General features: G+C 44.1%; 9 protein-coding genes across 9 annotated transcripts; 7 read left to right on the top strand and 2 right to left on the bottom strand.

Annotated features, from left to right (window-relative positions):
* The first annotated feature begins 1254 nt into the window (after positions 1-1254).
* FA14DRAFT_33143 (uncharacterized protein) lies at positions 1255-3867 on the top strand. Its single transcript, XM_025502207.1, has one exon. It carries the CDS (start codon positions 1532-1534, stop codon positions 3650-3652), a length of 2121 nt encoding a protein of 706 aa, XP_025355009.1. The 5' UTR covers positions 1255-1531; the 3' UTR covers positions 3653-3867.
* Positions 3868-4045: 178 nt separating this feature from the next.
* Positions 4046-6121, bottom strand: FA14DRAFT_154159 (uncharacterized protein; the record flags this gene model as incomplete). Its single annotated transcript, XM_025497661.1, has 1 exon — positions 4046-6121. One exon carries the CDS (start codon positions 6119-6121, stop codon positions 4046-4048), a length of 2076 nt encoding a protein of 691 aa, XP_025355010.1.
* Positions 6122-8383: 2262 nt separating this feature from the next.
* On the top strand, positions 8384-11752 carry FA14DRAFT_120614 (uncharacterized protein; the record flags this gene model as incomplete). The annotated part of the gene is made up of 4 exons (XM_025496418.1): positions 8384-8777; positions 8853-8942; positions 9006-10394; positions 10449-11752. The coding sequence occupies 4 exons, from the start codon at positions 8384-8386 to the stop codon at positions 11750-11752; spliced, it is 3177 nt and encodes a 1058-aa protein (XP_025355011.1).
* Positions 11753-12069: 317 nt separating this feature from the next.
* FA14DRAFT_160199 (uncharacterized protein) lies at positions 12070-13088 on the top strand. Its single transcript, XM_025498565.1, has 6 exons — positions 12070-12319; positions 12410-12532; positions 12609-12624; positions 12692-12717; positions 12792-12867; positions 12930-13088. Exons 1-6 carry the CDS (start codon positions 12290-12292, stop codon positions 12956-12958), a joined length of 300 nt encoding a protein of 99 aa, XP_025355012.1. The 5' UTR covers positions 12070-12289; the 3' UTR covers positions 12959-13088.
* A 237-nt stretch (positions 13089-13325) lies between these two features.
* FA14DRAFT_178111 (FAD-dependent thiol oxidase) lies at positions 13326-14354 on the top strand (the record flags this gene model as incomplete). Its single annotated transcript, XM_025500815.1, has 2 exons — positions 13326-13595; positions 13665-14354. 2 exons carry the CDS (start codon positions 13326-13328, stop codon positions 14352-14354), a joined length of 960 nt encoding a protein of 319 aa, XP_025355013.1.
* Positions 14355-14502: 148 nt separating this feature from the next.
* FA14DRAFT_188780 (uncharacterized protein) lies at positions 14503-14942 on the bottom strand (the record flags this gene model as incomplete). The annotated part of the gene is made up of 3 exons (XM_025501677.1): positions 14503-14534; positions 14602-14729; positions 14806-14942. The coding sequence occupies 3 exons, from the start codon at positions 14940-14942 to the stop codon at positions 14503-14505; spliced, it is 297 nt and encodes a 98-aa protein (XP_025355014.1).
* A 285-nt stretch (positions 14943-15227) lies between these two features.
* Positions 15228-17795, top strand: FA14DRAFT_160202 (uncharacterized protein). The gene has a single exon (XM_025498566.1). It carries the CDS (start codon positions 15550-15552, stop codon positions 17698-17700), a length of 2151 nt encoding a protein of 716 aa, XP_025355015.1. The 5' UTR covers positions 15228-15549; the 3' UTR covers positions 17701-17795.
* Positions 17796-17999: 204 nt separating this feature from the next.
* On the top strand, positions 18000-19744 carry FA14DRAFT_144104 (FAD/NAD(P)-binding domain-containing protein; the record flags this gene model as incomplete). Its single annotated transcript, XM_025497235.1, has 2 exons — positions 18000-18259; positions 18338-19744. Exons 1-2 carry the CDS (start codon positions 18176-18178, stop codon positions 19742-19744), a joined length of 1491 nt encoding a protein of 496 aa, XP_025355016.1. The 5' UTR covers positions 18000-18175.
* Positions 19745-20069: 325 nt separating this feature from the next.
* Positions 20070-22971, top strand: FA14DRAFT_160203 (uncharacterized protein; the record flags this gene model as incomplete). The annotated part of the gene is made up of 1 exon (XM_025498567.1): positions 20070-22971. A coding segment is annotated over exon 1 (2180 nt), but the record flags the coding sequence as incomplete, so codon positions are not given.
* Between the last annotated feature and the right edge of the window lie 294 nt (positions 22972-23265).

The raw sequence follows: 23265 nt of genomic DNA on the forward strand, positions 1-23265 counted from the left end.
GAGGCGTAGCGCATTTGGAAAAAGAGACAGCAAGCAATGCACTGCGCGTTAGGATCTTCTTGGGATAACCTGGCGCCACTTTTTGTTGTTAATCAAACCCGCCGGTGAATCAAAAGAGGCGTAAGGGCGAACAAGACTTGTTTTCTAAAGAGAGATGATAAAAATACACATAAGGAGTTGATTTGCAGAAAATCCCTTTCCCGGACTATGTATGTTTGCAAATGCAATAGTTTAGGCCATGCATGAGAAAGTACGCATGTGCATCATTCCACACGAAGAACAGTAGCAGCACAGCGCAGCGCACACATTCATGCATACTTTTTCCACTTCTAAACTTAGGAAGGATATGATCTGCATATGTTCTGGACCTGAATAACTACCATCACTTCCTAAATTTCATCACCGTCTCTCACTTCATCTTCTCTTCATCAGCAGTTGACTGGTCAAGGTGCATTCATCACCTTCTTTCCCTTTTGGCCGCTTCACATCGCTGATCTTCTTCTCATTTCAACGGAACCGAAACGCTCATTGAACGTACCAGATTATTAATCAAAAGAAGAGGGCGTTGGTCGCGAATACAAAAGTCGGCTTAATAACTTTCCCCGATCGTTTTGGAGCATTGGGCAAATTTGCGGTTGGCCGAAAAGTTCAAAAAATATTGTTCATTTCATTGCTGGGAAATTTACAAAAAAGCCAGCATAAAAAGCGGGCAAATTATTGCGCCTCTCTGTCTCATTACTCGATCGATTCGTCCTCTTTTAACACAGAAAAAGGTACCGACGTTTCATTACCAAGCCTTTCTTTTTCGCCGCCACCGCCAAGTTTTCCACTTTATCCATCGCTACTTGGCGTACGTACGCTCGATCGGCCCTTCTTTTTTCTTGCTGGGCTATCTTGACAAAAAAGGTATCCGCCACATCATTTAACACTCCTAAGCAGCTCCGATTGATTGTTGGATTGGAATTTGATCTTGTCATAAAGGAGGTCAATTTCCTTGACTGAGCGAAACTGAAGGCGTAATTGAATCTTGGCAAATTTACAGGCAGATATCTTGGCGAAGAACTGGCACTTGCGAGATAGTCAAGGTACCAACCTCAATCAATTTCGAGTGCATATATGCTATTCCAGTTGCGATATTGAGCAAATCGCATTCAATCTCTTTCGGTGGGCACAGCAAAGAGAATATATAAATTTGCCCTCAGATCAGCATAAAACACAGCTTCTTTTCCCGAACTTTGCCTGTGAAGCCGTCCAAAGGGCGAGCGTTTCGAGATTGCAGTTGCAACCCAAAGTACGACATTGTCTCGATCTCTAAAGGACGCTTTTGCCCAAAGGCTATTTTTGTCCTAGCAAAGGCGTTTTTGACCGGTGAGACAACCAAACCACATCAAGCAAAATTTGTAAACGGAGAACGCCAATCGATCCATTACCAATCTTTTTTTCATTCTTGGCGCCACTTTTTTGCTCAGCATTGATTATCTACCTTTTGCTCTTGACCATACAAACGGGATACTTTTGTCAGTAGCCTGAAATGATGGTTGGCTCCTCCACTTCTTCACCTATGCCATCTTCAAGCAGATCAAAAGTAGAAAGCGATCAACAGAATCCAGCCAACGGAAGTGCCACTGCTGCCGGCGGTGAACAGAGATCGGACAACGGCATTCATTCAGAGACCATGGGAGCCGAATCAGATGTAGATGAGCTGGTTGATTCTGATACGGAGAAGACGGATGTTGCACCAAAGACAAAAGGTACGAGAGGAAGAGCAAAGAATGGAGCAAGCACATCCAAAAAGTCAAGTCCATCGACATCACATGCAGACACACAGAACGGTGCATCTTCTAAATCGCAGCCAGATAAAGCAGAAGGTGGCGAAACAGTAGGAAATGGAAATCATCGAAGAGTTCCATCAAAATCAAGTCCTGCGAATACACCACCAAAAAGGCAATCTCCCACAATGGCCAATCGTGAGCAAGTAGCTCAGTCGTCAGATGCTCGAGCACCACAATCTTCATCTTCTTCACGAGAGATGTCAGGAAGGACGGCTACCGGAGGACCTGTGCCATATTACTACAACACACCTGGCGCACAGAATGCGCGATCAGCCAATAGTCCTAGGTCAGCCACATTCAAAAAGACATCACAGCCTACTACTGGAAGCAAGTTGCAAGCCGGTTCAAGCAAGAATGAAGCTAGCTCTGATGGAGAAGATCTGACACCATTGGAAGTGGATAAATTCTTGGAATTGATCGAGAAGCACAATTTGGACACTTCCAGTGAAGATGATATGGCTCGATCGGTTACAGAACTGTATCAAGAATGGCTGGAATGGTGTGCAAAAAGAAGTGTACAGACTACAAAGAGTAAACAGGCATTGGTAGGCGAATTTCAGCGAATTCATAGCGGCTATTACGGAACACAACGTCAAAAGCGTGCAATCACAATCGTTCAAGGTTCCAGAACGCCTATGTTTGGTGCAAGCTTTGATCCGGTTGAAGGACGAAATGCAAATAGTTCCACATATGCTGCAAATGATGAAGCTAGCCGACAAAGAGGAGCTAATAGATCCGTTAAATTGCGAGACGTTGCAGCCAGTATCAGTAGGGCTCCCAATCCTGCTATTGGCAGCAACGTGAAAGGACGTTCTGCTTCTCCTTTACAGCCGGCAGGCTATGATGACCCTTATGCGAGAAATGGCATGCCAGCAGCAGTAGTGGACAGCTTACATCGTCAAATACGTGATGAGATTTGGACTGAAATTGGATCATCATTAAGACAAGTGATTCGAGATGAAACGGCTGATTTAAGAGCAGAAATCGTGGAGCAAAACAATCGAATCATCGAATTGGAAAAACATTCAGATAGACTAGCAGAATGGGTGCAACACCTAAAATCTGTTCAAGATGAAACGGAAAACGCTTTACGAGTGGGAATGATGCATGGTCCGCCACATCCTTCAGTTCCTCCAGGTGCAGTTGCTCAACCGCATTTGCCACCTGGACCAGGAAGGGGACCGCCTCGTGAAGAGATGATGCGAGATGGCATGCATGGTGGACCTCCAGGTGAATATCGACCTTATCCTGATCCAAGGATGGGACCAAGCAATGGTATTGATGGACCGCCCGCTGGACGTGGCTATCCTCCTGGCTATGGCCCTGCAAATGGACCACCAATTCTTTCGCCTGAGACGAGGGTTTATCCTATGCCACGTAGATCACCATCACCGGCAAAGAGTGCAACACATCGTTCAGCTTCAAGAGCAGGTCAACAAAGAATGCCACCACATGAAGTGTATGATCGTTCTATTGGACCAAGTCCAAGTCATCCAGATGTGATTCCACATGGGGGACCGCCACCTGCGCCTAATCACTTAAAGCATCCTGGCTATCCGGAATCGGCAAGAGTTGTTTCTGGTCCAGGTTCAGCAGGTGGTCCTGCACCGTACTATGGCGATGAACCTATGCGTAATGGACCTCCTCCGCCACCTGCTCAAGGAGGCTATATGAGTGATCCAAGACCGCCGCCGCCACCACCAGGTTCACGCGGGTATTATCCTGGCCATCCGATGGATGAACGAATGCATTATACTTCACATCCCAATTCACCAATGGCCGATCCTCGAATGGCCAAAAGAGCCAGGAATGGTTATTGATTGATGAAAATCACAATGAACATAAATACATATATAGAATATTACCATTTAATCTTTTATTCTTTTTTTCGCTAATCTTGCTGTCAAAATTTCTTTCTTCGTGAATAGTAACACTCATGCTTGTACTCAATAATATCATCACCCAGAAATTGCTGTAACTACACTGGGGCGCGCGTGCGTCTGTCTTAGCCATGCAATTCATACTAATCAAAGGTTTAAAAGGATACAAGATCATTGATTGCTGGTGTGCGAGAAAACGGGAGAAAGTATGATACAATTTTCGGTATGAGGTACACAGAGTAAAAAAGCTCGTAAAGAACGGAGACGGGTAATAAAAGGGATGGGGGTATAAAACTAGAAAGAAGAAGAAAAGGCTGGGGCAATACGAAGATGTTATGTACAAAGGTGACTTAAATGCATATAACCTAACCAAAAGCATTCTTGACGAATGCAACGAAGGAGAGAACGATTTTGTGCGGTTTGTGTGGAAAAATAAGCTGGAAGTTTGCCAAATTGTAAAAGATGCAAAATAATCGGATAACATAGAGGGTTACGATCGTTTGCCAGTACAATGTGCAAGACAGAAGAAGAACTTTGCTTTGAGACAGGCTTTTGCTTGAATTTGTTGGATTTAGGCGTAAATACCAAAGCGGGCATTTGATCGTTGAAAGAGGCGGTCTGCTTATGGCCATTTGAGATTCTTTGCAAATCGCTGCAGCTGCTCGTTCTTCTCGGCACAAAGTCCATGCCAAAGCTGTTCCTTGGTGCGTTTGCATCCGTATCGTAAGCGAAGATGGAAGAGCTCTTTTTTGCATCGACGGAAACAAAGCTAAGTTGAGATTCGTTTGAAACACTTTTTGGTAAATTTGCAAGATTGTTTCTCAGTACATTATTCTTGTCCAAAGGATTGTATGGATGTTCGAATAGGCCTGGCGTACGAACGGAAGGACTGTTCTCTACCGTTGAAAGACCACCGCGATCAGTTCCGAGATCATCCTCATCAGAAGAAGTGAAAGAGTGTGATCGTGTTTCCTCTGAATCCTCTTCCAATCCATCTCCAATTTTGCGTAACCAAGAAGCCAATCCGAATTGTCTCACAGGTATATCATGTGGACAAAGTGTAGAAAAAGTAGAATTGAATTGCATTCCACCAACTTCGAGGATGACTTTCGTTGTGTCACGGTTAAATGATCCTTCCACATGCGTGAGCTCAGCTTCAAACTTGTTGTAAGCTGAATAATTATTTGCTCTCTTGCCGCCACTGTCATTCACCCAGCCAATAGGCGTAGCCACATCATCATCGTTTGGCGAGACGGGAACGTCTGGCAAAGGTGTTGTTGGAATAGGCAACGGCTTTGGCAATCGACGACGATTTGGACGAGGTGGTCTTTGTGGGAGCAATTGTTGCTGTTGCGGTAATGGTTTATCGACCATATCAGCAAAAATGTCACTCTCTGTCGGTCTCTTTGGACGAACAGGTGGACGAGTTGGAGATTTGAGTGGAACTTCAGGCTTTGGACGTGTCATTTCGCTTATCCCATTCATTCGATCAGGACAAGGTGATCGAGTAGGTGATTGAAGTGATTTTGAAAGTGGGCTTACAGCACTTTGATCTGTGTATGTGCCCAATAGCATTGCTGCCTTCTTTGGGATTGGTCGTTGCACTTCCCCTTGTCCTTGTGGAAATGGAGCGCGAGGACGACGGAAAGGATCGAAAGACAAAGGGGATCCAGTCTGACGGAATGGCTTCTCCGTCTTTGCAGGTGATCCATGTAAATCTTCCAATCCCAAACCGATCATACTTCTTTCCTCGAGCGATCCCCATGCACTTTGATAGTGTGAAGATGTCTCCAACGAAGTCCTCGATGCTGAAGAAGGAAAGCGATCAGATCTGTTCATTGTGGGCGATAGAGCACCTTCCATGATCTCTTCAAAGAAGCTATCATTTCGATGAGAAAGGGAAGAAGAGATATCGTTCATCACCCTATTTGACATACTGAACAGCTTTTTTGAGGAGAGCGCTTTGGCCGTTGAGCTTGCCCATTTCTTGCTGGCTAAAAGGTGTTGTTTGGGGGAGAGTTGAGTGCGATCGTGTTCTTCTCTCATGTCTGATTCATCCCATCCTTCAAACACACTTTGCTCCGTTGATAGGCTTGCATTTGAAGATGAAACATCGAAACTATCTCTATGTTCATCTTCAAAAAGTGAAATGTTTTGACTTTTGGGTGAACATGTGATCGAGTACTTATCTTGAATTTCACGATCTTTGATTGAATGGGAATCTTTGAACGTCCAATTATGCATTCGTTCCATATTTAGCAAAAATGCATCACGAATGAACATTTGATCGTCAATTGTTGATTGTGGTTTTGGGGTTGTTGATGAAGATTTCATCGCTGGCTTTGGTGAATTATAAGATGGCTTTGGCGGTGACCATTGCTTTTGTGAAGAATAAGAAGATGTTGCCATGATGACATATACACACACACACGCTGTCTCTCAACGATATGATCGTGATCTTAATGAGAGGGGGATTAGTTGGAAATCCATCAAGTGTTTTCACTGAAGAACAAAAGGAAATTGATTGATTCGTTGCATATATATGCATTTTTAATGAACAATTACCAAACAATCGTTCTCCGCTAAAAAAAGAGTAGTCATGGTCAACAAAAGAACAAGAACAAAGGAGTTGATCTGCCTTGCATTCTCTCCAAGTGAGAAAATCCCTTTGTGCTTTAATCAGTGCATGCACGCACGGGAGCACTTTAATCAAACAATCCACCCAATTTTTATGGGAGGCGGGCGGCGCGTACTCAGCTGCTGGGCTTTGCTGTATATGATGCAATCTACCGTTGAACTGCTTGATTGGCCGTGTGTTCCCTTTGTTTGTCATTTTTCGCTACCGAAAGTAACAAAGTGAAGCGGAGTATAATTTTGACAGTTTAAGACTGACTGACTAGTCACCCTGCATGCTTTGCTATAGATATCCCTAGGATTGTCAATGCATACACCACGGCTCCTGCCCCCTTCTTCGGCCCGATACAACTGATGATTGTTATCGGTGTACATACGCCATTCATTTCAAATCACACATCCTCAATCACACATTCATAACAACGGATCTGCACGTATGTAGGGAGGTTTACACCAAAGAGCCAGATCAATCTTTAGATTCTAACATTTTATGGTCTGGACATTTGTGTTTAGCGTAGAATTGTGTCTTCTTAGCTCGTTCCTCTTACGCGGAAGTAAGATGCAAGGATGAAATGAAAAACAGGAGACAAGTATGTGACTAAATAGTAGATGCTCCCAATGATGATCACGTTCAACTTCTCTTTTTGTATAGCAAGATTTTGTTCTCGGGATAAAAGTGTTTGAAGACATTCAGACGCACGGACTTGATGTTCTTCTTCTTAAGGTGAGGACGCCGAGCAAAAAGACATGAATTCAACTTGACTCGGGATGCAAACAACAACAATCGGGAACAGGGCGGGCTGGACTGACCATCCATCTTTGTTGTTGCCCGATCGGTGACCAAGTTTGTGGTTGTGCTCGGGCAGAGAGGAAGGGCCAAAGTGTGAGTAGTGTATGCACGCGTACCTGCATTTAAACTATTATCGGGAAGAGATTTTAAAACTTAAAATAAACACACACTGCTAAGATCACAAAAGCCACAAGGAAGATTGGTAGAATAACATTAAACGTTGCATGCTTGCAGGGTGACAATGATAAGCATTCATTGATGTGATATAAAGAGGTGTGATAGGATATATATGCAAAGGTTGATGTTAAGTAGCATACAAGATATATATATATAGGTTTTAGCGATATCAACAAGTAATGAGATAAACTCATATCTAAAGAAGTCGAAATTCTTGCTTGTATTGCCATCTTATATCTGACTGCCGTATGATTGTCAATCTAGCATTTTAGTTATTCCCATGGACATTTTTTGTATAACCCTTTGCTATCTTCTCTTCTCGGTGATCGGCTACTCGGCGTGAAAAAGTGTATTGAGCGCGCGTTAGGTGACCCGCGTCAATGTGTGGCTTAAAAAGTAAGAAACTGGATGTGATTAACATTGCTGAAGAAGAGAAGATGTGATGTGTTCAATTATCAACACGTGAAAAGGTTGATGAGAGAACATATCTCAATCCTTTGGTCCTGTCAAGAGCATGTGAGAAATACCCTTAGGATTTATCGGCAGAAGCGGTAAACATGACAACTCAATCAGAGCTTATAGTACTAGATCCTATAAGAATAATGTCAAATCAACAAGTAGGGTAATTGGCTGAATGTCTAGCTTACAGTCACAGCGGGCAACAATAAGATTGCTCATGATCACAGCTTATAATCACATATCTCGTGTTACACGATAGACAGCATGGTTCAATCTCAGCTTCTACATAAGCGCCATCAGTGTGCTCTGCCTCGCCGCTTTATGTATCGGCTTTGAAACTCTAGAAAGGCCTCGGCATGGTGATAGAAGGGAAGATGGTACATGTGTATGTGAACATTAAAGCCACACATTTCCACCAATAGCAAGATGTACCCTACTTATGGCTCGGGCAATTAAGGTTGATGTTCTCTGGCCCTGTTAAATCGCGTGGCAGCTTTAAGGCTCTGTACGCACCGGCCATGCTTGTATTTTACTTCACCTCTCTTCTCCACCAACTCAACGACATTGCCATAAGTGAGATATCAATACAGGCATGATCTAAACAGTGAATAATGTTCAAACGACTACTTTTCGGTAATGAGGCAAAATTGCAATTCAAAACATCTACTTCAGATGGGATCGCAAGGTTGTACTCTGAAGGAAATATCTCTAGCAACGATGTACGATATTGGCGAAAGTTCTTGATTTGCTTCGATTCAGCAAATGATGTATTCACATTGATGTCCATATCAGACATTCGAAAAGCACTGATTCGACATCCGGAGAACATTGAGACACTCGTCACAATCTTGATCAACCATTTGGAAACGCTTAAAGAGGATCCTTTACTCTCGCCCATTCCATCAGCACAAGCAGCGTCATCCTCAATCTATGCTACAGCTTCCAGAAGTACAGTCCGATTGACAGATCAAGCCAGCAGCAGTGCTTTGTCTCTCGTAGATGCGGGTGCCAGAAGTGCTGCTGCTTTGGGGTCTTTTTTGGGTGGTAGAAATGATGGAAGTACTTCCACCACACATCCAGAACAAACTCCCGAACAGACACGCGATCGTACAAAAGAAGCGTTGAATTGCTGTCGTATTCTCACAAGGCTGCTTCCGATCATCATGGAAGGTGATCATGACTCTACCAGCAACGTACAAGCAGATGGTGGATTGGATCCTAGTGCTGCTTTAGAGACAGATGAGTTTGAACAACACCTTCTGTGGACAGAACAGCCTGCAGATGCCAACCGGACTACAGATCTTTGGGGTAAGGTCACATCGCAAAAGGCTGTGCAGAAATCTCCCGAGCCATCCGCATCACCCGATGAAAGTCAAGAGAATCAATTCGTGATCGAAGAAAGCGACGAAGAGGATGAAGAGGCGGAAAACAGTAGTAGTGTGCGAGACAGGGCGCCTTCCGATCCTCTACGCTCTCAGACGAAAGAGCGAAAAGCATCGCAATCTGAAACGAACTTAAGGCCTTCGTTGGGAGAACGACTGACGAAAGCGACTGTCGATTTCCTCTTCTATTCTGGATTCTCGATTCCTTGGAGTGAAGAGCAGATAAACGCTTCATCGGACAACAAGGTGTCGGCATCACGTGTGCAGTACATCATCTCAGAAAAGGGTATCGGTAGCTCAGTCGACATTGCCGGTAGAACGAAGACACACATTAACCATCGATTAGAGGTTTTGCGACTTTTGCTGGTGTTGCTCAGTAAGAACATATACGTCACACCAAGTCGACAAAAAGCGACGGAGAATTATGCTTTGCGGATCTTGGTGACGAAGCTGGAGAAATCCGTCGTTCTCCCACTTCTGTGTACATTATTGAACGTCTCTATTGCTTCGAGCAAGAACGAAAACTGGCTTGGCAATTTGACAAGTCTTCCTGCAGACCTGGTCAAAGAGCGACTTGCTGGTGGGGAGGATGGAAGACCAGTAACAATGACTATTGCTTTGCAGCTGCTCAACATTGTACTGGGATACGAGGCCCCAGCGAAAGATGATTCAGATCAAGCTGATCAAAGCGGAATCGGTACGCCAATCCTACCTGGCACACCAAGACCTAATCTAACACCGAAACTATCACAGTTATCAGTCAATTCATTCCGCAGCAAAGATGTTCAGACCAACACTTTCAGACTGTATTTGAGCAAGCTTCATCGGCAATCCGACTTTCATCTTTTGGCTGATGGGATATTTGCCATTCTCGCTCAGAGACCAAGTCCTGCTGCTTTGTTGAACGGGAATGCGGCCGGACAAGTGATGGATACCAGTGCAGCAGGTCCTCATATTCCTGAGACGATTCTGGTCCTTTGGCGACTTTTATGGCATAATGCAAAATTCCGTACATTTTTGTTGGAAGACCGATCACCTCAATTGATGGCACATATGCTCTTCCATGCATTAAACAACAAGGACAGCGCTGCTCGTCAAGGTCTCGTTCGATTGGTGGTTTTCATCTTGCACGATATCAGCTGTGATCGAGCATTTGCAGTGAACATCTGCAAGGCAGGAAGTGGAGCAAAAGCAAAGATTACTGGAAGTCAAAGGTGGGGTGTTGCTGTTGGAGGTGGAAGTACTGTGGCTGCAGGTGGAACAACGGCAAATCAGTCATCGCAATCATCCACAGGTGCAGATATCCTAATTCAAGCTATCTATGCTTTAATTGCAACGACAAAATCCAGTCTATCGGCCCTTTATGCGCCTATGATCATCACATTGACTAATGTCAGCCCGTATTTCAAGAATCTGTCAATCTTATCCTCCAACAAATTGATGGCCTTGTTCAGCAGCTTTGCCAATCCGACTTTTCTCTTGGCCGACGAAGGAAATCCCAGGGTTTTGTATTTCCTTATCGAAACTTTGAACAATGTTGTTCAACATGGCTTTCAGAGAAATCCAAATGTGGCATATGCCATTGTGCGCAATCATCAAACGATCGAACGACTGGCCAATTTCACTTTGAGGCGAGGTATTGCGGAAGTACGCAGAAGCAGACGAAGAGGCGGCCTGTTGGGTAATGTGATTACTTCTCCACGATCGGAGTTTCCGCCTTCTTCTCCACGTCAAACAGGTGAATTCACAAGTCCAAGAAGTTCAGCAGAGAAACAGAACGATACATCAGGAGAAGAGGGGAGAAATGAAGCAGAGCAAGCACCCTCTTCTGAAAAAGCAAGAGGTAAAATGCGTCAGACATCAACTTCTATGGATCAAAATACTGCCTATGCAGCTGCAATGCAAGAAGACGAAGAAGATGAATTGGTCAACGGCTTTAACGATGAAGAGCTTCACTTAGCAGCAAGTATGCTGGGACGTAATGGCTTTGTCCCTACACAAGCCTGGGTGAGCAGCTGGCATAAAGGATTACCGTTGGATGTTTTGCAAATCACGATTGTTGAACTGGTACCAAAAGTGGAAGAATTATGTGGTAGGATTGGAAGTAAGTCGAATGCAGATGAGCGTGTTTTGGCATTGTTGCGTGAACAAAATTTGGATGACGTTTTACCCAATAAAGCAGTTGGCAAAGCTCAAGACGGAACCGATCTCACCAAAACTCCACAACCAAGACCTTTCAAATGGACTTCACATGTTTCCATTTGGCTTTTGTCTTATTTGTGGGGATTGATTTATGTGACAAGTTCGATGCCATATGGGCTTTTCAATGGATCGTGTGCTAGATTGTTCCAATTGCGTATCCAGGATAAAGGACCAGCGGCACGATTAGGAGCAGCTTCCACTCCAAGTTCACCTTCGGAAGGAGGAAATCGAAGAAGATTCGCTGAAAATGCCACGGGCGATCAAAGTGGGCTAAGTGGAGTAGGAAATATGGTTCTTGGCAATTTGACTGGAGTGTTTGGCTTGGGACTTGGACAATCCAATTCACCGCAAATTCGGCAGAATAATTCCGCACCTGATCGTGGCGGAACGGTGTGATTTGCCAAGAGGCGGCGAAGATGACAGAAAAATAGCTTTTTACCGCGTAATGATGTAACACATTTAGCAATTCAATAGACATTGGCTAAAAGTTGAAAAGTGAAAAAGGGTGTTGGCCGTTTGTCGTAGAAATGGCGATTGAATGATTGTTTATTGAGCACGACATTACGGCTCCATGATTATTACCGGCACTCTCTTATCCGGCTAAAATGGCGCCAGTGTGTAAATGCATGCAGGCTGGCGTATAAAAAGTCACTCTCTTGGCCGTAAAAAGTCATTTGTCAAAAAATGTCAATCAATCTTTATTGCCTTCCTCGCAACTTGTCATTCCGAGTGTGATCAGACCATTCTTGTTAGATAGTTAAAAGTCAGACTAAGCAAGTTTGACAGCATTTACCCCGCTTTATAGTTTGCACTTTAAGAGTTTGAAAAGGTTTAAATAAAGCTCGTTTTGCAACAATCTTTCTTCTGCACCACCAACATCACTGCTAATCATTCTTCGATCCCTCTTCTTAACAAACTTTATTGCAATCAATCATGCCTTTCGTTCACATCGTATTGGTTAAGGTAAGAGAATGCTGCTCATAGCTCCCTCGCCTACTTCGACTTACTGACCGGAATCGTATCCTCTTCTTGTGCTGCCGGTCATGTGAACAGATCAAGAACAGCGAAAGCCTCGAAAGCTTAAAGGCTGAAGCTCAAACTTTTGAGAAAAAGGAAGAGATCAAGAATCTTGCCGAACACGTTACTTGGGGACCACCAGTCTACACTGATCGTGCCGTACGTATTGCAAGATGTGTTGCTTTGCTTTTGTAAGAATTTGTTTGCTGATGTTGTGTATTCTTCCCGTATACAGAAAGGCTTCGATTACGGTAAGATGATGTTCGGTAGTTGCTAGTATACCATCATGAACTCACAAAGATCCTCTCTCCCTCTCAGGCTTGTACTCTGTCTTCAAAGACAAGGTAAGACAATCAGGCGATGTGAACATATTGAGGGAGGATGCTGACATTCGTTGATTCTTTCTCATGAACAATAGGCCAAGTATGAAGAATACCGCGATCTTCCATACCACAAAGAATGGATTTCAAGCAAAGTCGTACCTAATGTCGAAGGTGAGATGCGTTGTTCAACTTTGATTCATGAAATGATTCTGACTTTCTACCCTTCCGCACAGACATTATTGCATACGACTTTGAATACTGATCGGCTCGATATAAGATTGGCTGCCTTTTGAGTTCTAAATGACAACAAATTGTCCTAATAATCCCCAAATGTTATCCATTATACATGAGTTTGTGTATGAATCGAATCAATTATCCATTATAAACCTCTTCTGTCTGATTTGTGATTTCTTCTTGAAAGTGTTGTTCTCCAATGTTGCGGATTTAAGCTTTCGCTTCGGGTTTATTCTAACACACTTTTGGTTACGCGTGTGCTTGCTTGAATTAATTTTATCGGAAAAGGGTAATCATGACAATCTTCCTCATTCCTACAACCTTGACATTTGTACATTTCACCAATCAGGATCAGATTGCACTTCCGATAAAGTGCTAGCTAGCTATCAAGCAAGATGCCGGCGTTCTCCAATAAGCCGATCGGACGGCCACAATCGACGTTTGGGACGATCCTTGCTCGTCTTACGCCACAGGTTAGACGTCATCCGGTGTTAATGTTTGGACTTCCATTCGTATTAACAATTGTGGCCAGCTCATTTGGATTATCGTATATGACGCAAACCAGATATGACTACAATGCATCCAAAGTCAGGAGTATGTCGAAGGAGGAAGAACTTGGAATGCGAAAAGATCGAAGAAAGATTGATATTCGGGAAGAATATTATGTAGGTATCTGGTGGTGTATGCTGTTGTTGAAATTTCAGACATGCTCACATCTTTTTCATCTCACACAGAGACTACAAGCGAAAGATTCGGAAGTAGACGATTGGGAGCCAAAACGAATCCCTCGTCCGGATGGTGTAGAAGAGCCACTAGCACCGCGATCGCGAAAACTGTTTGCAGATGGTCCACCAATGCAGCAAGAATCTGACGATGCAGATGAGAAGCCCTCAACTTCAAATCGTAAGAATGTCATCCTTGGACCAGATGGTAAGCCATGTCGAGCATGTAATAGCAAATTAGCCTTTTCCGCTGCTCTAAAAGTTGGCAAGAAGCCTGCCACAGCATCAAGCACAAAGAAGGCTGCATCAGAACAGATTGAATGCCCGCCTGATGGAGAAATGATCGGACAATCTACTTGGACTTTCTTACATAGTGCAGCAGCTTATTATCCGAATTCGCCAAGTGAGATTCAACAAAAGTCTATGCTATCACTCATTCAATCGCTACCACATCTCTATCCATGTCACTCATGTGCCGGAGCGTTGGGTGAAGAATTGGAAAGGGAAATCAAAGAGAAACGGTCTTGGGAAGGCGGAGAGATACTACAACAAGCCGTTCGAACAGGACCGGGTTTGCGAAAATGGCTTTGTGGTGTTCATAACGAAACAAATGCTCGGTTAGGCAAACCGACTTGGACGTGTAGCGAAGAAAAACTGCAGCATAGGTGGAAGGATGGTCCACCGGATGGGCGATGTGATTGAACGTCCCCGATTGTACTTTTATCTGTATTTTATAGCCATAGAGAATCTTTTGCAAAAATGCCACACTGCTCTTCCACATCGCATTAGAGTCTATAATATCAACATGAAAATTGATTCGATAATGCACATGTGTTCTTCCTCTGTTCGATTAGAAGGGTTTGTCGGAATCGGGGGTTTTGTCTGTTAAGGATGGGAGGAAGAGTCAGTACCATGTCTTATCTGTATCGGTATCCGCCGGAGAGCGTACCTTCAAAGTATGAGGCAACGATTGGGATGTGTTTCAAAACATCGGTTTGGAAGATAGGAACAGCGCTGAAAAAGAGTGTCACTGCACCAGCTGCAGCTCCGCCCCAAAGTGCAAGACTAGGTACCCATCTGTGTTAAAGGAGAGAATAGATTGTCAGCTATTGTCGGGATTGAATGTGATCGTGTTGTTGTGCGAAGAACATACTTTGTGACGTTTTCGGGTGTAATTCTGTAAAAGTGAGGTTGGAATGTTGGCTTAACAGCTTTGACGGGAGCTGAAGCACGGAAAGCACCTCTTTGTGCTTGAAGAGCACGAATTGCAGTGGGTCGAAGAGCAGCCATTGCTTGTGATGACGATGAATTGATGGTGATGAGAAGGGAAGGAAGTTATGCCCTGTCACACTGTCTGGTGCTGTAATTGGATTTCTCTGCTTTCTTATTTGCTCTTTGAACTCAACACGTACAGCCTATGCTACAGGCGGACGTTCATTTCTTCTGATTTACGCCCTGCCACATTCATTAACCCGGCGTCTCCCTTTAGCACACGTGCCTTTATTTCCTCTCTCTGGAATATTCATACGCGCTTGCTCCGTTTCTGTATAACAAACACAAGCCAACAAACAATAAGGCTCATCTTCCCTATTCAGGCAAAAGAGGGTGGAGAAAGGCAACACTACTCCAAATGCGAATGCATGCATGAATGATGCAGCATAATCTCTGGCCCCTTGGCTTGTGATGATCTTTCCTTTGTCCTTCTCTCTACAAGAATCACAACAAGCAATATTCATGTTGACAACACCACAATCACCAAATTGAAAGACGCAAACAAGTTGCTGTAGGCAAACGGATGATTAGCTTGCTGGCAACAAGCGGATCGGTTTGCTAAGCACCGCTTTCTAACTTCCAAGCAAACATTCTTGTGTGTCCTTCTCCCATTACCTCAATCACCATGTCTACCTCTGATCGTAGCAAAGGCAATCCACGTAAAGTGGAAATGCCAGTTCCAAATGAACCAAAAGAAACAAATTCAATCATTTTCGAATGGCCATTACGTGGCTTAAAGGAAATGTTTGATTCTTCAAAAAGTGACGCGAAATCAAAAGTCATCAAATCAACACCTTTTGGTGGTGGTCGTTGGACGGTGCTGTTTTATGCTCAAAGTGGTCATGATCAATTCTGTTCTCTTTATCTCAATGCTGAGCCATTGCCACATGAACGCATTCATCCATTATTGGGAAACGCTTCGCCAAATGTGGACAACGTACGTGGATCAGCGATTGGCAGTAGTAGCAAGAGCAAGGGCGAGACTGGATTGGAAGAGAGATGGGCACGTAAAGGGCTGTTCAGGTTCACATTCAACATTCAAGTCATCGAAGATCGAACGGTATTGGGCAACAAGGAAGCTTACGATCATGCTTTCTCACACAAAACGTCCAATTGGGGATGGGCCCAGTTCGCCAAACGAGATGCAGTGTACTATAAGAACCCCGAAGTGATTCGAGAAGATGGTCTCCTGATCACCGTCACCATCACCTCAAGCCCAGAGAAACCAAAGATGGCCGAGCCTATCAGCCATACCGTTCCACCTATCTTGGTACAAGCAATGGGATCCCTTTTAGATGATCCAGAACATAGCGATGTTGTGTTTCATCTGCATCCTTCCCGCCGCAGAGCTAAATCCAGTCGATCTGGTATTCGTAAGGTGTATGCCATTCGAAAGATTCTTGCAGCACGATCAGACTATTTCCGCTTGATGTTCGAAGGAGGCTTCCAAGAAGCAGAGGCGGAGGAATCATCAGATGAAGAAGAAGCAGCCGGTCCGCTCAGGAACAGCGCAGCACATACAGACTCAGCAGCCAAAGCAGGATCACGCGGAGGATACGAAGTGGGAGACGATGAAGACTATGGCAACGAAGAAGATGAAGAAGAAGAGGAAGAGTATGATGAAGACGAAGAAGAGGAAGATGACGATCAATCACCCATATGTGAAGATTCTGATGAAGATTTCGAGGAAGATCGTTTGTCAAACCTGTCTCCATACCATTCACGGGTTCATACCCCAGCAGAATCAAGCCAGCGTGATTTTGCTGGCAGCGGCTGCAATAGTCCCAACGAGGATGACGAGGCTGGGTCCTCACAGCTGAGAATTCGAGATGACGCATTCAAGAATGTCGCTAATGATCGAGAGACTGGTAAAGTGGCATTGCGCTCATCCAACCGACTTCGTACGGGAGATTTTTCACGCAGTATTGAAAACATTTCCCACGAAGAAAGAGGATCTGATAGCCCTTTCAATGATGAGGAAGCATCAAGCACGAACGCAAAGGCTGCCCTTGCTCAATCTTCTCCCAAGAATGGCAAGGCAGACGGCACAACGGCTACCACAAAGACCTTACTGCAGAAGAGAAGCCGAAGCGGCATGAATGATACCGTTTCCAAGCAAAGCCAGGCAAACGAAGGTAAATCTGAGCATGATCGTCGCAAGAGACGTAAAGTGAATGTGATCGACAGTGCATATCCAACCTTTAAGGCTTTGTTGTACTTTTTGTACACCGACACGATCGAATTCGCACCGCTGACATCCAGCTTTTTACCTGCTGATGTGACTGCTGATACGGGTTCGAACAATTTGCTGTCTTCCAGCGGCCGTAGCAGAAGACGAGGAGACGTTGGCAGTCTGGTAGAAGAAATGGCTAAAGCACATCGAAGGCGAAAAGCAGTGATTGAGACATACTGTGAACGTAATCCCGGCAAGCCAAGCCCATGTTCGGCAAAGGCGATGTACAGATTGGCAGATAAACTGGACATTCCCGATTTAAAGAAACGTGCACAAGAACATATCGCGATGAGCTTAACGGTTCATAATATCGTTTGGGAGACATTCTCAGGGTACAATACGCAATTCCCAGACATTTGTGATATGGAAATTGATTTCTTGTTGAAACATTGGTCACAAGTGAAACGCAGTAATGCGATCAAATCAATCTTTCAGCGTTCAAACAATCTTCCTGGTATTGAATTGGTTTTGCCTAAATTATTGGAACGTTTGGATTACCGACCTCCAGATGTTGATGAGAACGAAGAAGGATCATATTCGTAGAAAGAGAGAAGAAGGTTTTTTTATTGTATTCATATAACGACACACATTTGTATATATTTTATTTACATCCAACAATTCCATTTTCGTTCCTGGTGATTATCGCGGCTTATCGGAATAGTGAAAGCAGCTTATGCTTATGTGCTCACCCGATAAGATTTCAACGCGTACTATGAATAGAGAATTGCGAATTTGCGTCTTGACTGGGTGGGCCTTACGACCGAAATTAAAATACACACTGCTCGATTGCCTTTTTAGACGGGTTTAGGTAAACGCGAACTTTTGACCTGCATGAAAATCTTCCGGAAAAAAGATCAAAGGCAAAGAAAAGACAAACAAGGGAAAGAATGACTCTGATGCATTTCTGGAGGGAGTGGAGAAACACACAAGAGATGATGTGTCACACATTCTCAACCATCCTTCTTCTCCATCATCTTGAATCACAGCTTCACTGACTATAAACTTAATAGTAGTAAAGATGACACCAAAAGCAGCCGTGATCGGAGCAGGGCCAGTTGGCTGTTTGACTGCCTTGGGATTACAACAAAGAGGGTACGAAGTGGTGGTGTACGAAAGCCGAACAGCAAAAGCATTTGCGCCTCAACTCAACGAAATGATCGCTACACCAGAAGGCTCACAGCCTAACGGCACAGCAAACGGACAATCTTCTGTGGCAAGCAGTAGTAAACATCCACTTAGCAGAAGTATCAATTTAGCCATAAGCGTACGTGGTTTGACAGCTTTGGAATTCGTTGATCCCTCGATCGCTCAAATGGTTTTGGATAATTCGGTTCCGATGTATGGAAGGATGATTCATCATAAACCCTCGCAAGATTCGCGACCACATGAGAAGAATTTTGGAGATACCAACGTCAAGCAAGAGAGTCAAGCATATAGTACACGCGGTGATGCTATCAATTCTGTATCGCGACTATTACTTAGCCGATTACTGTTGGATGAAACGGTCAATCAGGGAATAGAGATCCGGTGGGCACATAGGCTGCAAGATGTTCAATTCTCGTATAAAGGAACCGAAAAGAGCTTACTGAGATTTGAAGTGGATAAAGAACGTCAAGTGGAGGAAGTTGTGGATATGATCGTAGGCTGTGATGGACATCATAGCAGAATAAGGAAAGCCATTCAAACCGAAACGGAAATGAATGTCACCGAGACTTCCATTGATAATCTCTATTCAGAGCTTCACATTCCCGCCAAAGATGAACTCCCGCCACTTTTACGACACCGAGATGCGGTCGAAGGAACTTCTCATAAGCTCGTGAATGGTAAATATGCAATCGATCCAAATCACCTACACATTTGGCCAAGGCACGATTTCATGTTGATTGCCTTGGCAAACAAAGATGGCTCTTTCACATCAACAATATTTGCTCCACAACGAATTTATGACAATTACCTACGTGAACCACAATCGACAATTGACTTTTTTGCCAATCAGTTCCCGGATGCGCTTCAGTTGATCGGAGAAGAGGCTTTGGTACAGCAGATTTGCGACCGTAAGCCAAGTCCTTTGGGTATGGTTCGCTGTCAATCATACCATGCACACGGACAAGCGATCATCTTGGGAGATTCAGCGCATGCCATGGTACCCTTTTACGGACAAGGATTGAATTGCGGTTTAGAGGATGTGCGTATATTTTTGGAAATGCTTGATGAGCAGAGCAGGTCGGATAAGCTTACTCATTCAACACAAGAAAAGGCGTTCCAACAATATTCTCAATCCCGACATGCTGATTTGATGGCTATCAATGATTTAGCATTGGCCAATTTTGAAGAGATGAGCAGTAATGTGGTTCGTAAATCATACCTGTTACGTAAGAAGCTGGATACGTTCTTGCTTCACAATCTACCCGAAGGATGGTGGTCTAGCTTATACATGAACGTAACATTTTCGAATAAAGGATACCATACCGTTCGTCAACGAGAAGCGTTCCAGATCAAACTTTTACACGCCGTCATGACATCAACTGTTGTTGTTTCATTGTTTGGCGTTGGTGTATTGGCTACACGTTTTTGGAGTTGGAATTAAACAGCTCACCATCACCATGTATTATACCAGTATATAGAAGAATAGCTATGAAATACCCTGAATTGTCATGGTGTCATTTCTTTTGCCCCTTCTATCAGATTATATAATCTCTCCACGTTTGATGCTGTGGGAAAAAAAAGATGTGCGTCATTTCACACAAATGCAGCAGCGGACGGTGGATGCACGCACATTCATTATGCAGTGTTAGGTGGACGCAGGCGGAGGCGCAGCACTCGATCAGTTTGTTATTTTTTTATTTCATCATTTTTATTCATATCAATAAAAAAATATTTTTTTTAAAAAGCGCGATGTTTTAAACGTGCATTCTTAGCCAGCCCGCGTGCGGCATGAGGTGGAATATTGCAAAAATATTAAAAAAAGAGAGCTTTGACCTTTCATAGCAGCAACAACAGCAACAACTTTTACGGACCGAATCATCATCATCATTCAGCAAGGGGAGACGACGTGGAACACAACCAGTCAAGTGATCTGATCACACCCATTTACGACACCCCAACCACCTTTCGGCTTACTTGCCGGTGTACATATATAAGAACGATCATCTTTCCTTAGATGGTTGACAGCATTCATTCACACTTGACAAGTTTGTATTCGATACGATTGTAAGTGATGACATCAACAGCAACAGGGAATGAAGCGGGACCATCCCGTACAAATGCCAAAACTGCCATCAAACAATCCAATTCCAGTCCACCTACACCGTTGCAACCATCAGATGCCACCCCCACAAATGGCATTCCAGATCCGTCAATGGCAATGGCACCTTATATGAACAATAGCAATGCTTCAGCATTTCTGCAAGAGCTGGGTTTAGGTGAGAATGGGATCGGTGGATCAGTGGATGGCACGCAGCCTGGATTGTGGGATTTCACAGGAAACGGATTAGGTGGTGATCAATCAGGACTTGGTTTCTTAAACGGAGGACAATTTCCAACATCATTTGATGCAGGACAGAATCCAGTCGCTTCTGCACCTCCATCTTCCATGTTTACAAACGCAATCAATCAAAATCAATCCAGTCAGCAAGCTCCCCAGCAATCTTCACCCAATCCTAATCAAGCAGCCATGCTAAGTACGAGCAGACCAACAGGCTCTCTCATTCCGACACATGTATCCAAGAATAATCCGTTCTTGAACAAACTGCGCAGTATGGTAGATGATCCAAAGACGGATGATTTGATTCGCTGGTCAGATGATGGAGAGACATTTTTGGTGCCCAACAATGTTCGATTTGGAGATGAAGTTCTGCCGCGATTCTTTAAGCATAACAGGTTCTCCTCTTTCGTTCGTCAATTGAACATGTATGGATTCCACAAAGTGCCTCATTTACAACAGGGTGCACTGAAGACCGATCCTGGTCAAGATACCGAGCTTTGGGAGTTTCGTAACGATAACTTTAAACGTGACAGACCCGAGCTGCTCCTGCAAATGCAAAGAAAGAAAGGTGTTCGTATCGAAGATGAAGGGAAGGAAGACAGTCCAACGATCGGCGCTGTAAAGGGAAAAGAGAACGGAAATGGAGCTCCTGTTGCGCTGGATGCGATTAATGGTGCTTTGACTCGTGCTCAAAGAGGTGAAGGAGAATCAGGATTAGTGCAGTTAGCATCGGTTTGGTCAGCCATTGCAGCTTTGCAACAATCACAACAAGGTATCAATGATAATCTACGGCATCTGCATTCCAATAATTCTGAATTGTGGAGAGAGGCTGCCGAACAACGTGCAAGAAGCAAAAAGCAAGAAGAGACTATCAATAAGATGTTACGATTCTTGGCAGGTGTTTTTGGTGCACAAGATGTGAATAACATCGGTCAATCGAATCATAGATCGGAAGATTCTTCTGCTTCGAGCAATAATAGTACTCCTCGTGCCAATGTGGGTAAGAACCGCAGAAGATTGTTGATTGGGGACGGATCATCACAAGGCGGTCAAATTGAAGAGTTGGAAGTGCCAAGCGAGGATGATAATCAGGTGGAAGAACTAACCCCGCAAGCACGTATCACTGAAGCAAGATCGGGAACAAATTCCCCAAACACATCTTCTTCGCCTCCTTCACGTTTTATTCATTTGCCGGAGACACCTTCTGCCAAGAAGGGCGGAGCTAATAACGACAACCGAGCATCTTTGCCTTTTGTAGCATCGGAAACAGCATCAACGCCTGGTGGAGGTAGGCGTATTTCCCAACAAGCTGGTGCCCAGCTGTTGAGTGCTTTGGCCAGTGGTGAAGCTCAATCTTGGTTGGCGAATCTGTTCGGACAACAACAAGCCGGACCCAATACCCAGTCCAATGGTACGCGAAACGATAATCTCAATTCTGCAGCTTCAGGATCAGGTTCGTTCAAATTGGATGCTCAAACACTAGCTGCATTGCAGAACATCATGAGTGCTGGTGCTCAGGCTGGATCAGGAAGTGTGAATGAGGGATCTAAGCAAGGGGGTTACTTTGACAATGCACAAGCTGGACGATCTGGAGCATCACAATCAACAAATGTGCCAGGATGGGCAAATGACTCAGCTGCATTATCGCCCCGTGCTCAAAGCTCTAATGATCAAAGTCAATTGTCAAAGATGGTTCCTCAACAGCAGCAACAGCTTCACAATGTCACACAAGATGCTACAGCCGTTCAAAATGCTCTCAATGCCTTAGTGGAAGGGTTACGAATTGAATCACAAGGAAATGGACAACCAGCTGATACGACGGCAAGCACGAATGCGGTACCTTCTAGTGTTGCCGGTAATGTGGACGCAAGTGGAGAGGTAGATATGGATTCATTATTGAAAGAATTTTTTAATGAGAATGGTGCAGGAGGTGAAAATGATACTTTTGAAGGACAAACGCCTGCTTTTGCGTTCAGTCCTGGCGGTGAGGCTGGATCACCAAAAGATGAAAATGGGGTAAATACTGCAGGAACACAAAGTGAAAAGACAAGTTTGACGAATTCGCCAACGCAAAAAGCTGTTGGAACAGGCACATCAACGCCTGCCACCACCTCTACTTCACGCAAACGTAAACCTGCAGAAGATTTGGAGATGTTGGACGATTCACAAACAAATACTCTCAGAACTCATGGAGGAAAGACGAAATCGACTAGACAACAGAGTGGGAATTGATAATGATGCTATGGATGCTCACCACTCTCTTTTTGTGTACGAATAAATGTATATTGTAGATTGTAGTCTTTGTACTAATTCATACCATTGTTTAAAGCTCTCTTCATTGTTCTTGAAACCGACTTGCCGGTGAGAGTATAGCCGGCATGGCATGCGAAGGTCTTTTTTTATTGCGCCCCCCCCCCATTATTTGCTCGGCAGGTTGACTTGGCGTTTGATTGTTCTTTAGAGTTTCCTTTTGCGGCGTGTATTGTGTATGTGTATAACCAGTCTCATTGTTTGGGGCTTTTGTTTGTGTGGAAGCGCGCGGGTAGTTTCAGTTTTTATTTTTTTCCTTATCGGCCGGCCGCCTAAAATGGAACGGATTTGGAGTGTGCTTTTTTGTTTTTTTT

The sequence above is a fragment of the Meira miltonrushii genome (assembly GCF_003144205.1).
Source record: "Meira miltonrushii strain MCA 3882 unplaced genomic scaffold FA14scaffold_2, whole genome shotgun sequence".
Taxonomy (NCBI): Eukaryota; Fungi; Basidiomycota; class Exobasidiomycetes; order Exobasidiales; family Brachybasidiaceae; genus Meira; species Meira miltonrushii.

Coding starts and splice junctions, on each gene's coding strand:
- FA14DRAFT_160202 (XM_025498566.1), top strand. CDS start 15,550: ATGTCTACCTCTGATCGTAGCAAAGGCAATCCACGTAAAGTGGAAATG.
- FA14DRAFT_160199 (XM_025498565.1), top strand. CDS start 12,290: ATGCCTTTCGTTCACATCGTATTGGTTAAG. Junction 12,320..12,409: donor TTCACATCGTATTGGTTAAG/GTAAGAGAATGC, acceptor TCATGTGAACAG/ATCAAGAACAGCGAAAGCCT. Junction 12,718..12,791: donor ACTCTGTCTTCAAAGACAAG/GTAAGACAATCA, acceptor CATGAACAATAG/GCCAAGTATGAAGAATACCG.
- FA14DRAFT_33143 (XM_025502207.1), top strand. CDS start 1,532: ATGATGGTTGGCTCCTCCACTTCTTCACCTATGCCATCTTCAAGCAGA.